This window comes from Pelobates fuscus, chromosome 11 (genome assembly GCF_036172605.1).
Source record: "Pelobates fuscus isolate aPelFus1 chromosome 11, aPelFus1.pri, whole genome shotgun sequence".
Taxonomy (NCBI): domain Eukaryota; kingdom Metazoa; phylum Chordata; class Amphibia; order Anura; family Pelobatidae; genus Pelobates; species Pelobates fuscus.
In genome coordinates this window covers 60,773,666-60,789,209 of record NC_086327.1, presented here as the reverse complement: position 1 = coordinate 60,789,209, position 15,544 = coordinate 60,773,666, and the positions used below count along the sequence as shown (strand labels likewise).

General features: G+C 43.5%; 1 protein-coding gene across 1 annotated transcript in view; it reads left to right on the top strand.

The window, feature by feature from the left end:
• The window catches only part of LOC134576883 (C-Jun-amino-terminal kinase-interacting protein 4-like), a 214,210-nt gene that overhangs the window by 47,583 nt on the left and 151,083 nt on the right, over positions 1-15,544 (top strand). The window contains exons 3-4 of the mRNA XM_063435564.1: positions 11,689-11,785; positions 14,936-15,077. Of these exons, the coding sequence (XP_063291634.1) occupies positions 11,689-11,785; positions 14,936-15,077 (239 nt within the window). The remainder of the gene's footprint in view (positions 1-11,688; positions 11,786-14,935; positions 15,078-15,544) is intronic.

Genomic DNA, 15,544 nt, shown 5'->3' with positions numbered 1-15,544 from the left:
TCCATATCCTACAGAAGCCTGCTGCCCCCAAGAATTCTCGCACTTGTCTTCTATTCTTGGGTATTGGTATTTGGCAGACAGCTTCTTTTCTCTCTGGCCCCATAATCCTTTGACCTTCAGAGATATGGAATCCCAGATACTTGACAGTTGGCAAACACAACTGAGCCTTCTTCCTGGACACCTTGTATCCTGCCTTCCAGAGAATATGTAGTAGATCGTGCGTTGCTTGCTGACATTTTTCTTTTGTAACTGCTGCTATCAACAAGTCATCTACATATTGTAACAATACACATTCTCCTGGGATAGACTCGAAATCCAGTAGATCTTGACTTAGAGCTGAACCAAATAGGGTAGGTGAATTTTTAAACCCTTGGGGCAGTCTTGTCCAAGTCATTTGGCGTTTTGAGCCCGTTACAGCGTTCTCCCATTGGAAAGCGAAAATACATTGGCTTTCTGCGGCAATTCGGAGGCAAAAGAAGGCATCTTTGAGATCTAAGACTGTGAAGTAAGTAGCCCCGCCCGGAATTAAAGCAAGCAGGTTATATGGATTGGGTACAACTGGATGTATGCTAACAACCGCATCATTGACTGCTCTTAAGTCCTGTACAGGTCGATACTCATCTGTACCGGGCTTTTGAACAGGCAGCAATGGGGTGTTCCAGGGGGAAGTACAGAATTTTAGGATACCATACCGTATGAACTTATCCAGATAGGATTGGATGTTCTTCTTAGCCTTCTGCGGAATGTGATATTGTCTTAGGCTCACTGGATAAACCCCATGTTTCAGTTCAATTTTTATTGGTGGAATATTGCGGGCCAGTCCTGGTGGGTTGTTCTCTGCCCAAACTCCTGGTATGTTAAACAATGTCTCATCACTCCTAGGGTTTTGGCTAGTCAACACTGTATAAAGTCGCCACTCTTCTTCCTTTGGTACGGATAAAGTCATAATACCTGAAGGTCCATTAAACTTTAAGGATGTTGTTCCATTTGGTAGGAACGTAATCTGCGCTTGTAATTTTGATAGCATATCACGTCCCAGCAATTGGACTGGACATTCAGGCATATAAAGGAATTGGTGTTTTACTACGTGGCCTCCCAATGTACAGAGTCGACTTTTAAGAACCGGTTTTTCAGCACTTCTTCCAGTTGCTCCTATCACAGTAATAGTCCTTCCAGATGGAGGAGCAACTAGATTAGTCACCACTGAATGTTCAGCACCAGTGTCGATCATGAACGCACTCCTTTTCCCCCCTATTGATACATCGACCATAGGCTCCGCTCGACCAAGGGGGATGGAGCCCGGTCGGTATCAATAGTCCTCCATGACAGTGTCAGCCAATCCTACAAAGTCCCTACCTTCTCTATCGCGGGACCTTTGCGCTGCTGGAATATACCTGTCTTCCCTAACACTTCCTCTGTTCCCATTACTCCCTCTATAACCATTACTCCCTCCGGGGCCTCCTCTACCTCTCGCTCTACCTCTAAAGTTTCCGTAGCCTGCCCTGGGTTGGTCTCTCTCGTACTGCTCTCTTTGCGGACATTCGTTCCTCCAATGCCCTTCTTCCTTGCAATACGCGCATTGATCCCTACTCAAAGGCTCCCTACTCCATCTATTATTGCCTCTATCTGGGCCCCGTTTATCTACGCCTGCGATCGCTACCGCTAGCATATCAGCCTTTTTACGCATCTTGCGCTCTTCCTCTTTCTTACTTTCTGTATCCCTGTTCATATAGACCTTATTTGCTACCTCCATTAGTTGGGTGATGGACATACCTGCAAACCCTTCTAACTTTTGTAGCTTGCGCTTAATATCTCCGTATGCTTGGCTGACAAAGGCGGAGTTAACCATTCGGGAATTGTCTGCGTCTTCCGGATTAAAGGGGGTATACAAGCGGTATGCCTCCAATAATCGGTCATAAAAGACACTGGGCGCTTCATCGCTTTTCTGGATCACCTCAACTGTCTTCGACATGTTAATGGCTTTCTTTCCTCCGGCTTTCATGCCAGCAATTATAGCGTCTCTATAGGCTCTGAGTTGAACCATATCAGCACCATTTACGTTCCAATCGGGATCGGTGTTGGGATAGTGTGTCGCGGCCCATGCTGCTGGATTGGCTTGGTTCAAAGCACGGGCTCTATCCTCTAATGCTTTAATGGCTGCTTGATTTATTCTTGTCCTTTCCTCATTGTTAAATAAAGTCATTAGTAACTGCTGGCAATCAGCCCATGTCGGATTATGCGTCTGTACTATTGAGGTGAACAGATCAGTCATAGCTTGTGGTTTCTCAGTATACGAGGAATTATGGGTCTTCCAGTTTAAAAGATCGGTTGTGGTAAATGGGACATATACGAAGACTGGGTCAGCGTGTGCCATTTGACCTGCGGCATCGATATAAGCTGACCCGGGATTCAGACGAAGAGGCATCTGATAGTGCTTTAATTGTTGGGCACCAGTCAACTGTCGGGTTTGGATGGGGCTACGTAGAGAGGCGTCAGTCATGGGTTCCGGTCGGGGAGAGATAGGGTATGGGGATGTGGGAGGTCGGTTTTGGGAAAAAGGTCGTAAATAAAACACTTCGAGCCGAGCTAGATGAAGCTTGACCGGAAGTCTGAAGTGGCGCCAAATCAGGATATTCGTTTCTAATGGGGGTGGATTCTGGTTCCGGAAGGGGAGATTTAGTACGAGGGGGGGTGGATCCTGTACTGGAGGAGGAAGCGGAAGTGGATGAGGGTAATGAGGGGAGGGGTGCAGGACTTCCTGCGTTTGCGTCACTTCTTCTTAACGGAAAGTAAGGGGGCGGCAAAGGGATCTCGGACTCAGGGGGCGTGTCCAAAATGGGCCTAACACCAGTCCTAGTGGACGAGCAAGTCCTAGCTACCATGAGGCGACACTGCTCCTCGTGGCATGTCTGGAGCCATTTTGGCGAGTCATTTACGGCCTGTCTCCAACAGTCAATATAAGGAAACTGGCCGTAAAGTTCAGGCCTACCCGATACAGCCACGTGTAAGCGCTGTACCAGAGTTGGATCCAAACTGCCACGTGGCGGCCATGCCGCAACCAAAGTAGGCCACTCCCTAGTACACAAAGTGACCAAACGTACAGGAGACATCTTTACCCCAAAATCACAAACTTTGAATCCCTTTTTAAAATTCTTAACCATACATCCTAAGGGATCCGGAATCGTTGACTGCGACGCACCCATACTTAACAATGGAACGTCGTCGACAACGAATACTATACACGCGTACTATTCAACAGTCACACCCGTTTCCTCTGGCAACAGCACCACGTGGTACGGTTACCAAGTGAAACGTACACAATAACAATAAACACTCAGGGAATTCCCGTACACACACAGCTGTTACACCAGTCACTATATAATCAATATTATGCCCTTTGGCGTAACTATACAGTCACCCACGCTATAATTCTCTATATACGAATTACCCGTCTATAACACACCCCAGTAACATCGTCTTTTACAAATAGCGGTTACAGTACGGTTAGCATAGGTCAAAGCACAAGTTAAGGTCACAATACAATTATTAGTGGTTATGGTGTTAAACATGCAATGGACGACAATGATTAGTACTTATTATATAATGTCAGTAAATATACAGGGTTATGGTACCGTGCACTATAATACAGCAACACACTATTAACACTCTCGCTAGACGGCTGAGCTCGCGCTATCTAACAAGATATACACTTTACTAAAACAATCGTTAACACATTTACAATTCCCAACTAAACTATTGGCCAGTACCTTGAATGGACTACCTAAAACTATATACACCCGTTTTGGTTAGCCACACTGCCCAATCACCACATATATAGCGAGCTAGAGAACCGAATTTACACAGGCGCCTCTTAGTCGCACTATCAAAAGTCTAGTGGGTTCCAAATTTACACGCCTTCCCACTTAGCCCAGATAGGATGAGAACTAGCGAACCGAATTTACACAGGCGCCGCTTAGTCTCCCGGTCCCTCCGACCTAGCGAACGTAATATACACCCTAGAACGCTAGTCTAGACAAGACACCGGTGTCCGGCTAGGGCTATTTACACCAGGACCCCGCCTGACTAACCAAATCAAACGGTCTGACTAAAGAGCGTTCGATCGAGCGGTGCGCCTTCGCTCCTTCCCTCCGACAGAGGGGGCAGATACACAGATTCAAAACCCCTTTGGGCCTACCGCACAATCGGTATACCCCTAGTGGGTCCTGCCGTCTAAAACAGCAGTTGTCTTACCTCCTCGTTCCTGAACCTGAGTTCACACTCATCGACGGGGACACCCCAGCACTTCTTACGTAGAGGCCGATGATCTCCTGGACAACAGACCAGTGGCGCCGAGACGAAGGGAGGTCCACGCAGAAGTTCAGGGGTGCAGCCGTAGAGAACGTGGGCAAAGATAGACCGTCTCACGCCTCTGCCTCTCAGCTACCGTTGAACGATGAGCTTCCCGGCCAATGCACCAAATGATACCGGAGAAACTGACGGAAGCCAAGCACAGAGAGATGGACACAGGTTTCTTCAGGAAGGAAGAGATTCTTTATTGGATCACCGATCGGGACTCAGAGGGACTAGCGTCACCAAAATACAGCAAAGTCTGAGTACTGAATACATAGAGTACATTCCTTATATAGCACTGTAGCTCCTCCCACAATTAACTACACCCACACATACCCTTAACCTATTTAATGAATAGAGTCTAAACTCATCCATCCGGTCTAACCACGTGGCTCATCTGATACAAAGGAGAGGGACGCGTAATTCCAGTTCTTACATTCCTGCACCTGGTCAGTACAGTGATAACAGTATCTTAGCTACGTGTAATTAACTAACTGATACTACAAACACATATACATACATATGCCTTGTGGCAATCTTAGCCTGCTAAACTTGTATTTTACTGGAATTACATCACAGTAGAAGTCCCGCCCTCTTCTGACATCATCAGAGGAGGACGGCTGACTTCACTGCCCTGCTCCTGCTGTGTGCTGGCTGCAGGGAGAAATGTGAGTTTAAAAATCCGAGTCTCCAGCCAGAGGCAGGGGATTCGGATTTTTGCGCCCCCCTGCTCTGGCGCCCTAAGGCGGCCGCCTGTGCCGCCTTATGGACGCGCCGGCCCTGCCCAAAACATGCATTTCTAAGCAATGGTGCTGTCATTACTATGGGTACCCCTTTAGAGATGACCACAGGAAAACTTAAAATTAGGAGTCTTTTGACTAAGTAAGTATTGCAAGTTGGCATGTAGTGTAGATATTGGGATACTGTGACATAGTAGTGGGCCTAACACAATATGACCATATAGTGGAACTGAATCCCCATATTTATATGCTTAGATAGGTGATTTTAAGTAGCCTGGTTAAATGTAAAACATTTTTTTTTTTTTTTTTTTGCGTATGCGCTGTATATTTAACTGCATATAAATTTATACCCAAGGCAACAAAGAGACTAATTTGTCTTAAATGAAGAACTGTCATTTGTTTTTATTAATTAAAATAGGAAATTCATGTATTTTATCCACTTAATGTATTAAGGGAAATGTTACCTGTTGAGCTATTAGAGCCTGAGATATATTCGGCTTATCAAAACTTTTCCAATCTGTCCTAGCGGTCATAAATGTAATGACTTTTTTTTTTTCTGATCAAGATTGATCTTACAGATTTATATCTGCACTTCTCAATTCATAAAGAATTCTGGAAATATAATGCACTATCCCACTGTATGATTGTGATCTCGCTCTTCAGAAATGTAGGAAGTTATTCCACCTCTCAATGATCAAAGCAACCTTGTGCTCCATACTACTAAATGATATTACAATGCTCGTTGCAACTCTAGAAAATCTAGGAAAACCACAGGAAAAGAATTGGCTTCTACCGTACTGCCACCCAGCAGTATCCAATTTATGATGTCTACCCTTACTACCTTTATTTCAGCTGTTTAACGTGCAAAGTTAATCTTTCAGCTTCTTTAACTATATTCACCGGAAAAGGGATAGTTCTCCCTATTTGAAAACGAGAGAAATCTCAATGTATCTTTCCTGGTAAAATATTTTATAAATACATTTATTGGACACAATCCTCAACAAACCATGTACAATCTGGTAATATCTTTTTGATGGTTCTATTAAGTGTCTGAATAAAAGTCTTCCCTGGGACTTGGTGAAATAAAAGATAATTACAGCAGATATCTGTAGTAAAACTGCAGAACCGTGTTAGATCAACATTGCTTACAGGGATTTTTTAATTAATTTATTTATTTTTTATTGAAGGTTAGTGGATATTACAGGATTAGTTTATGAGAATTACATGAATAATACATGGAAGTTACATGAAAACTACATGAGATAAACATGTGTCAAAGGGTATACAACATGGAAAGATGAGAATTGGTTCATTACTGGTTTAGGTTGGCGTTCTGAGCAACATTGCACGTAGGTAATCAGATACCTGCCATAATCTGCATTCGACCGTTACGTATGACTATAGAAATATGTTCATATCTAAATAAGAGTGTATAAATACATGAACATGAGTATATGAATAAATAAACACTGTTGGTCCTCTTTCTTCCAGTAGTTTGGTGACCTATGAATTTGATGTACATTTGGGCAAGATCTCGGGTTGTGTCGTGAGGCTCTCTCTATTTGTGGTTTGGATTCGGGTGTTACGCCGTGTTAGCTATGTGCGTGGAATGTGCATGAGGGACCATTTTTCAGGATATCGCTGCCTCTTGGGAAGTGCGATCCTCATCTCTTCCTATTTCAAGTACCATGTTGCTGGATCTAATGTTAATTGTGTGTGACCTATTATGTCAGGTCTTCAGGAGGTGTTTTTTGTTGTGCATGTTTGCCTCTTGTGGTTTTCGTAGTCTGCCATCCTATATAGTGGGGTCGAGTGCCAATTTGGAGTGTGTGGAGGGGAGGACACCCAGGTAGATAACCTGGGTCAGTGTATGATGATCGGTCCGTGGAGTAGATCTGGCTCCTTAATCGAGTACAAGTGTTCCGAGGGACCATTATACCAGTATAGTGTTGGTATGAGTTTTTTTTTGTGTTTTTTTTTTTACTGGTGTATGGGGGGGGGGGGAGGGTTGGGTGGAATATTTGGAGGGGAGAGGAGTTTTTGCCCCTGGGTAGTGCCACGGGTTGTAGGATCTTATTTTGTCATGAATCTCTCCCACGGGCCCCATACTTCCCGAAAGAAAGGGTATTTTTGGGTTATGGAGGCATGGATCTCCTTCATGTTTTTAATTTCATCTACTCTTGCTATTGATTGTGGGGTCGTTGGGATTTTTCCATTTTGCAGGAATGAGGGAATTGGCAGCTATAAGGAGGTGTGTGATGATGGTGGGAGCAGTGCGGGATCAGGAATAGTAGTGTGTGGCATTGCAGGGTGTTGAAGTCCCGTCACGGCCCTGATCATTGACAGGATGTTGCTCTAGTATGCGTATATGCGAGAGCAGTGCCACCAGGTGTGCGCCAGTGTCGTGGGTTATGAGTAATTGGGTTTATGGGGGATGGGTGTGGAGAGACGTTCTGAAGTCCCCATACTGTGGGCCCATACCCTGAGTGTAGGGAGGATAGTAGGATGGGAGGTGTGATGATCAAGCAGTGTTATGTCTGCTTTTTGCCATGGAATCTTGTGTAAGGGGACTGTAAGGGGACACTGAGCTTTCAAGTACCGTCCATTGTCTTGCCGGCTGATGGATGGTCCATTCATAGATCCTTGTTAGGACAGTGGCCTGGTAGTATCGATCCATGTGAGGTAAACCTAGTCCGCCCTTAATCTTGTTTCTGGTCAGGACTTTGTATGGGATTCTGGGTCGTTTATGAGCCCAGATAAAGGTACTGAAGAGTCGTCTGAGTTTAGTAAAATCGGATTTGGATATAGCTATGGGGAGCATGTAGAGTACTTTTGGGAGTGTGTTCATCTTGAGGATGTTTATCCTACAGAGCCAACTAAAGTGCGGTTTGTGCCAGGAGGTTAGATCCTTAGAGATGGACTGGAAGAGTGGCTCAAAGTTCAGGGTGAACATGGATTTAAGTCTGCTGATAGACGGACTCCCAGATATGTGATGGCTTTTTCAGCCCATGTAAAGGGGAACTTTGATCGTATGTACGTGCACACTAATGGTTTGAGTTTGATCGGTAGGATTTCGCTTTTTGAAAAGTTTACCTTGAAGTTGGAGATTTTGTTATAGAGTGAAATTTCATCTAGGGAGATGCTAATGATGTGTTGGGGGATCCTACGGTAATCAGAAGGTCATTGGCAAAAGCCGAGATTTTGTATTCTGTTTGTTGTATCTTGATGCCTGGATTGTTCCTGATACCGTTCAAGAAAGGTTCTAAGGTGAGAATGAAGAGGAGGGGGGAGAGTGGGCACCCCTGTTTCGTGCCGTTGCGGATGTGGACTGGGTTGGATAATTGTCCTTTAATCTGTAATTTCGCGGTAGGGGTGGAATAGATGGATTGTAGCCAGGGCATCCATTGGTGTCCCATTCCCATTTTCTTCAGGGTCGCCAGTAGTAGAGTCCAGTCTACTCTGTCAAACGCCTTTTCCGCGTCGATGGAGAGTGTAACGGAACTCCCCGTACTCCGACCGAATACCTTCCGTTGATGGACGCTTCCTAGCTTGTGCCGAGGACCAATAGCGCCGCACCGGACACCACAACCACCGCAGACTCCACAACCGCCGTAGTTTAACTGGTAGTCTCGCCGTCTCCCTTCCACCCTGGATCAGCTTCTGTCTTCCAGGACCGTGTGGGAAAGACCTCTTCCTTCCACCCTGTATGAACCTCCGACATCCAGGACTATGTGGGTAGGACCTCTCCTCCAGGAGAGCGTATCAGGAACAGCTCTTAGAAGAGCTAAGTGATTAAAGCTCAAGGGAGTATGCAGAGCATAGCAATCCCCAGAGAGATTATAGCAGTTCCCTCCAATAACGAGACAAGGCTACGTATTGAGGGTCAAGAAGATCTGTTTTAATTAGCACCAAAGGGCTTTCTTTTATGCAGGTTTTACACACATAGTCCACCCCACAGGGTTTTGTAGAACAGCCAATCAAACACAATACAGTCAGACACTCCCAGTCATTACAGCAAAATCCTCACCTTTGCCTGTGGTATAATTACTGAACACAATTGGCTAACGCAATTATCACAGGCAGGAAAATACCGTTTTACACAATATTCATAACTTTAACCCCTTAAGGACACATGACATGTGTGACATGTCATGATTCCCTTTTATTCCAGAAGTTTGGTCCTTAAGGGGTTCAAAGTATACATCACATTCACACTTACATTTTCAGAATCTGCATACTCCAAATACAAACATATGTCAAAATCATACAAATTGGTCCAGTCGTTCAAAAGATAGATGGAAGTCCTATTTGACCGACTGCAAGCATGGCTTGGGTGTGGTAAACCAATTATCTCCAGCATACAGAAAATATCTCTATTCACAACAATCGCAAACATACATAATTCGTATCATACTGAACAGAACCCCCACATTCAACCTACCCCCGAACAGCGCTCAGATCCCACGAACAGAATAAAACCGCCATGGGGTAAAGTTTAATAAGGGCTGATGAGAGATTGAAGAGGAACAAAGCAGCAAGTTTCAACTGGCCTGGCTGTGTCCCTGGGACAACGCCCTGCTGGAGAACAATGGGACAAAACGGCGGAGGGGAAGAGGCACATTTTCTCATGGAATTAAAGGTGTATAAACAGTGTGTTACAATCCAATGTGTCCAAATAATGTTTATAAAGGGAAAACTCTCCCAGGGGCCATATTCGCAGGGCAGGAGGCTGGCAAGCAGGCCTCTCCAGGACCAAGTGGCAAAGGGCACTTCGTCACAGAGAGTAGTAAGCTATCAGTCGGGAGGCGTTGTACGTGATAGTTCAGGTTCAAGAGTTTGGTGGTGTTATGTTTCTCTGTTCGGGACAAATCTAGCTTGGTCTGTGTGTATAAGCATGTCGAGCAGAGGTCGCTACAGATTGGCTAGGATTTTGGTAAAAATCTTTAGGTCTATATTGATTAGGGAGATTGGGCAGTAACTGCCACAGTTAGTCGGGTCTTTCCCTGGTTTGGTTATGAGTGTTATATGTGCTTCTATGGCTGAGATTGGTTGGGAGGCAGTCTATGTAATGGAGTTAAAGGCTCTTGTGAAAGGTTCCGTCAATGTGTTCGCGAATGTCTTCTAGTACTTAGCTGTGAAGCCGTCTGGTCTGGGGCTTTTGCCCAGTTGGAGGTTGTGTATCACTGCAAGTACTTCGTCTGGGGTGATTGGGGCTTCTAACGTCGGGAGGATGTTCGTGGGGAGAGTTTGGTGAATTTGGCAAGGAATGCTTAAATTTCGTGTTCGGATGGGAGACTTCCCTGAGGTTATAGAGCTTAGTGTAGAAGGATTGGAAGGACGATAGAATGTCCAGGAGCTTATAGGATATGTTGCCTTGGGGCGTCTTGATTTTAGGTATGAAGGTTGATTGATGCTGGTGTTTTAATATATTTGCCTGTAGGCGGCTGCACTTTCCTCCTTGGGAATTGTAGGTGTGTTTGGTCAGCAAGAGGGTTTGTTTCACTTTGGCATTCAGCGCCAGGTCTCACAGGGCTGAGCGTTTGGTCGTAAGAGTTGGGTATGTGCTCAGGCTGGTGTCATGTTTGTAGATTCTCAAGGTCTCTAATTTCGGTCGTGAGAGAGTAGATTTGCGCTTCTCTGATTTTTTATTTTTTTTTCTCTAGATGCTATGGCAATTCTTTCTCCCTTGAGTAAGCACTTGTGCGCTTCCCATACCATGGGCGGGGGAGATAAGGGGGTTGCATTCTCTGCGAAGTAGTGGTGTAGTGATTGTCGTAGTTTGTCTACTATGGTGGGGTTGGTAAGTAGCAGGTCGTTAAGTTTCCATTGAAAAGACTTCTGTGGGAGTGTAGGATTTGTAGGGCCAGAGATGGGTACGTGGTCCAACTATGTAATCGGCCCATAGTCACTGGAATGTATCAGGTAGAGGAATCTGTGTGGAAAGAAGAACATGTCATAGTAGATCTATGCGGCTGGTGAGAAGTAATGCGACTGGTGAGAATTAAGAGGTGAGCTAGGTCCATTATCTTTGTTAGTTGTCTCCGGATGTTTGGTGGGGTGTCGTGCGGTTTGTCGTGTCCATTACCGAGTCTAGGGATAGATTAAAATCTATGCCCAGGATCAGTATGCCTCCTGAGAATTATTCTATGACTTTGAGATGTTTTGCATTGGTGTTTGTTATGGAGACATGTATTAGCAAGTGTGACCATAGTCTACCCTATTTGTCCCTTAACTAGTTGCAGTCTGCCTGCGTCGTCTGTCTTTGTACCTTGTACACTTGTTCATGTCTGTTGTTGACGACCGTAACATCTCGTTTTTTTATGTATGTATTAACAATTTAAAGTACAGTTTTAAAGCTCAGCTCTTGTATCATTGAGATGGTATGTCACTACTGACGTGGATGGACTTGCAGGCACTGCTTACTGGGAGTTAAAATCCAATTCTAAAATGATTTTCCCTGTGTAATAAACACAAAATCTAACAATTTGAGCCAGTGGTGTGGAAATGATCAATTGCTAACTTGGCATACTCCTCATATTACAGTTTTGATTGCATTCATAACTGGTTTACATTTGTAACTTTTTTTTCTTTTTTTAAGACAAAAGAAAGTGTGTCAGCTACATTTCCAGGATGCACCATCATCCATTGAGGATATCGTTGATAATATACATCCTGAAGAAATCCATGCTGAAAAGGTTTTAATTGTGTTTTTATCTTACAAATGTGTAATCATGCATTATACATATCATCTAAAATGTTATTTAACTTTTCTTGGTTTTTTACTGCAAAGTGCAAAGCCAGCCAAAGAGTCACAACAAAAGTCATGCATAGACACAGGCACAGCCCATTGCTGCTCAGACTAGTAGCATTAGTCTGTGCCTGTGTCTATGCATTCGTCTAAGCAGGGCAGAGGGGACGTACTGCTGGGGACTCTCGTTCACCATTAAAACAATTTAATGCCAAGAGGTAGGACAGTGAGAGAAGACTATACAGTCAGACACTCCCAGTCATTACAGCAAAATCCTCACCTCTGCCTGTGGTATAATTACTGAACACAATTGGCTAACGCAATTATCACAGGCAGGAAAATACCGTTTTACACAATATTCATAACTTTAACCCCCTAAGGACACATGACGTGTGATATGTCATGATTCCCTTTTATTCCAGAAGTTTGGTCCTTAAGGGGTTAATGAGATGAACTAGTTTGAGTGCCTACATTGTCCCTTTAACATTCCCCACATTTTTTGCATTATATGTTTGGTTTGCAAGTTTTTTGTAGGAAAAGCATTTGCTAACCTGGTAAGCCACAAAGATTTGCAGTAAATGTGACTTTACTATTAGCTGTCTCTTGCCTCTTTGGGTCTTTTAGAAATACAGAGAGGAGTGCTGATCTATGGTATAATACCCCCCAACGTTTTCATACATGCAGAATAAAATAAATTTCCAGTAGTTCAAAATGAAGGTTCATAAAACAGTAAACATTCCTAACATGAAACAGATCTGTGCTTCTATTAATAGATTTGGTAGAACAACCACCACCAAATGTCTGTGCCCAGATGGAACCCTGTGGAATCCTCAGTGAAGATCAATATGAAAACAAAAAGTGTTAGAAAACTTAAACACAATTAAAAGCTTATAGCAGCTAGTTAACACCAACGCATTATGCCCTTGGAGATTTTTCTGGTTCTCGATATTCCAGCATATGTTATGCCAAACATGGCATCTTTCCCCAAGCAACTTTATCTCAAATGGATGTAAGCATTCAATACCTTAACAAATGGGCACCTACCCCTGGGAGGTTTAGAAAACAGCACCCAAAGTCCAGCAAAACTGTCAATGAGTTTGTATATAACAAGTTCTGAAATCTGGTCTAAATATGGGACTTGGGCTTCTTATCAGCTATAGCATGCTGTATAGCATGTTGAGCTCTAAAAAGAAAAAAAAATCATATATTAGAATGTTTTTCATTTCTAAGGGATGTGCTTACCAACCTACACTGAGGGATACCATCTAGTAGACAATTACATTTGCACATGTGGCCTTTTTTATTTTCAACAGAAGAAAACAAGATTCTGTAGCAAAACTGCGGAAGAAACTACGGTCCCAGTTCAGTTCATTATTATTATTATTATTATCATCGCCATTTATATAGCGCCAACAGATTCAGTAGCGCTTTACAATAATATGAGCAGGGTATTTAACTATAAATAGGACAATTACAAGAAAACTTACAGGAACAATAGGTTGAAGAGGACCCTGCTCAAACGAGCTTACAGTCTATAATATGTGGGGTATAAAACACATTAGGACAGAAATATCAATCAAATAAGGTGGGAGTGAAGCAGAGCTGCAGGAGAGAGTAGAGGGTTGCCTTTTAGGAGAGAGCAAGCAACAGGTATTTAAGGTAGAGGTTACTTCGGGAGACCATAAGCTTTCCTAAAGAGATGGGTTTTAAGGCACTTCTTAAATGATTGGGGTAGGCAGGCTATTCCATAGGAAGGGAGCCGCCCGCTGAAGTCCTGCAAGAGCGAGTTGGCTGTATGGGTACGCGCAGTGGACAGGTGAAGGTCATGGGCAGAGCGGAGGGACCGAGAAGGGGCATACTTATGGATCTTGGTTAAAGGACCACTCTAGTGCCAGGAAAACATACTCGTTTTCCTGGCACTAGAGTGCCCTGTGGGTGCCCCCACCCTCAGGGACCCACTCCCGCCGGGCTCTGGGGGAGGAAGGGGTTAAACTTACCTCTTTCTCCAGCGCCGGGCGGGGAGCTCTACTCCTCCTCCTCTTCTTCCTCGCGACGTCATCGGCTGAATGCGCATGCGCGGCAGGAGCCGCGCTCGCATTCAGCCGGTCGCATAGGAAAGCATTCATAATGCTTTCCTATGGACGCTTGCGTGCTCTCACTGTGATTTTCACAGTGAGAAGCACGCAAGCGCCTCTAGCGGCTGTCAGTGAGTCAGCCACTAGAGGCTCTGGAGGCTGGCTTAACCCTCAGAATAAACATAGCAGTTTCTCTGAAACTGCTATGTTTATAAAAAAAAGGGTAAAAGCTAGCTGGACCTGGCACCCAGACCACTTCATTAAGCTGAAGTGGTCTGGGTGCCTAGAGTGGTCCTTTAACAATAGAAAGTGACTTTAGACTTTAGAACAAAACTGTGATGTTAAAGGGATATTCTAAGTACCAAAACAAACGCTTAATGAAGCAGTTTAAGTTTATAGATCATGCCCCATTTTTGGTAATTTACAAGTTAAATCACCTTGCTTATACATCCTTTGCCAACTCTTCCCTGGCTGTAATTCACACAATCTCCCTACACAGTTCCTGAAAATTAGTTCTCAATTTGTAACGTCCCTTATTGGACAGTGTATTTAATATAGAAACTCTGATCACTCTGTTAATTGAACTTTAATTGCACACAGAATGATGCTGCTTTCTCTAACAGGCAATTAACAGAGCATGATATAGTCTAAAGTAAACACACTGTGCAAAGAGGACGCAATAATATGTGCACTCTTTTTCAGGAATTGTGTAGGGAAGCCTCCTGTGTAAATAACAACCAGGAAAGGTGGTCATGTCTTGGAGTAAGTAAATTAGCCGAACGTGCCAAAAACCTTTGGAATACATAAGTGAATTGGCCATACAGTTATCAAATTCAGTGACGTAAACCTTACATGAGGCTAACTAATAGTGGCTTTGACCTTTCAGATCCTTGGCCTGATTTATAGATATGCATATGTATTTGTGTGCGTGTATATAAACAAATCATTATTGATGCTGTGCTCCTTTGTGTGCTTTTTTGTTTATATTTTTTTAAACTCATTTGTGCTTTTCATAATTTCAGGACTTGTCTGGGGAGTTTAAAGCAGTCACCACTGAACTTGCATCTCACAGAGAGAGTGTTGTGTCTGTTATGAAGATTATGGGTGGTAATGAAGTAGCCTTTAAAGATGAACTGAAGTCCCCAAACTTGATAGAAGTCCAAGGTAATAAGGCAAAAATACACAACTTTTTATAGTAATTAAATAAAGTATTATCACAGTTGTTAAATATGATCAATCCAATGGTTAAAGTCAGGCTTTTTAAAATCCTAACATATCCCATTTCTGGACAGATAATTTGGTTGTCATTAAAACTGCCATATTTCAAGATAACATGATAGATACTTGGTGAGGTAATCTCAGTCTTTCACAGTGACTACCATTAAAATGGGTAAAAACTTTGATAATCTTGAGTAGAGTTAGAACTAGGGAAGGATAAGTGTTCTTATTGGTAAGATAATGTATTATTTTGGGAAATATACAAAATAGCTTAAAAGTGAATTTAGTGATATTTAGCAGCTATAAACACTCTTACTCTCAAATATCCCACCAAAATACAAGACAATAAATCTGAACTTAATGTTTAGGTGTCCAGCCCCAACCTAAACACAAAAAGTGCAAGTGCTTAAAGG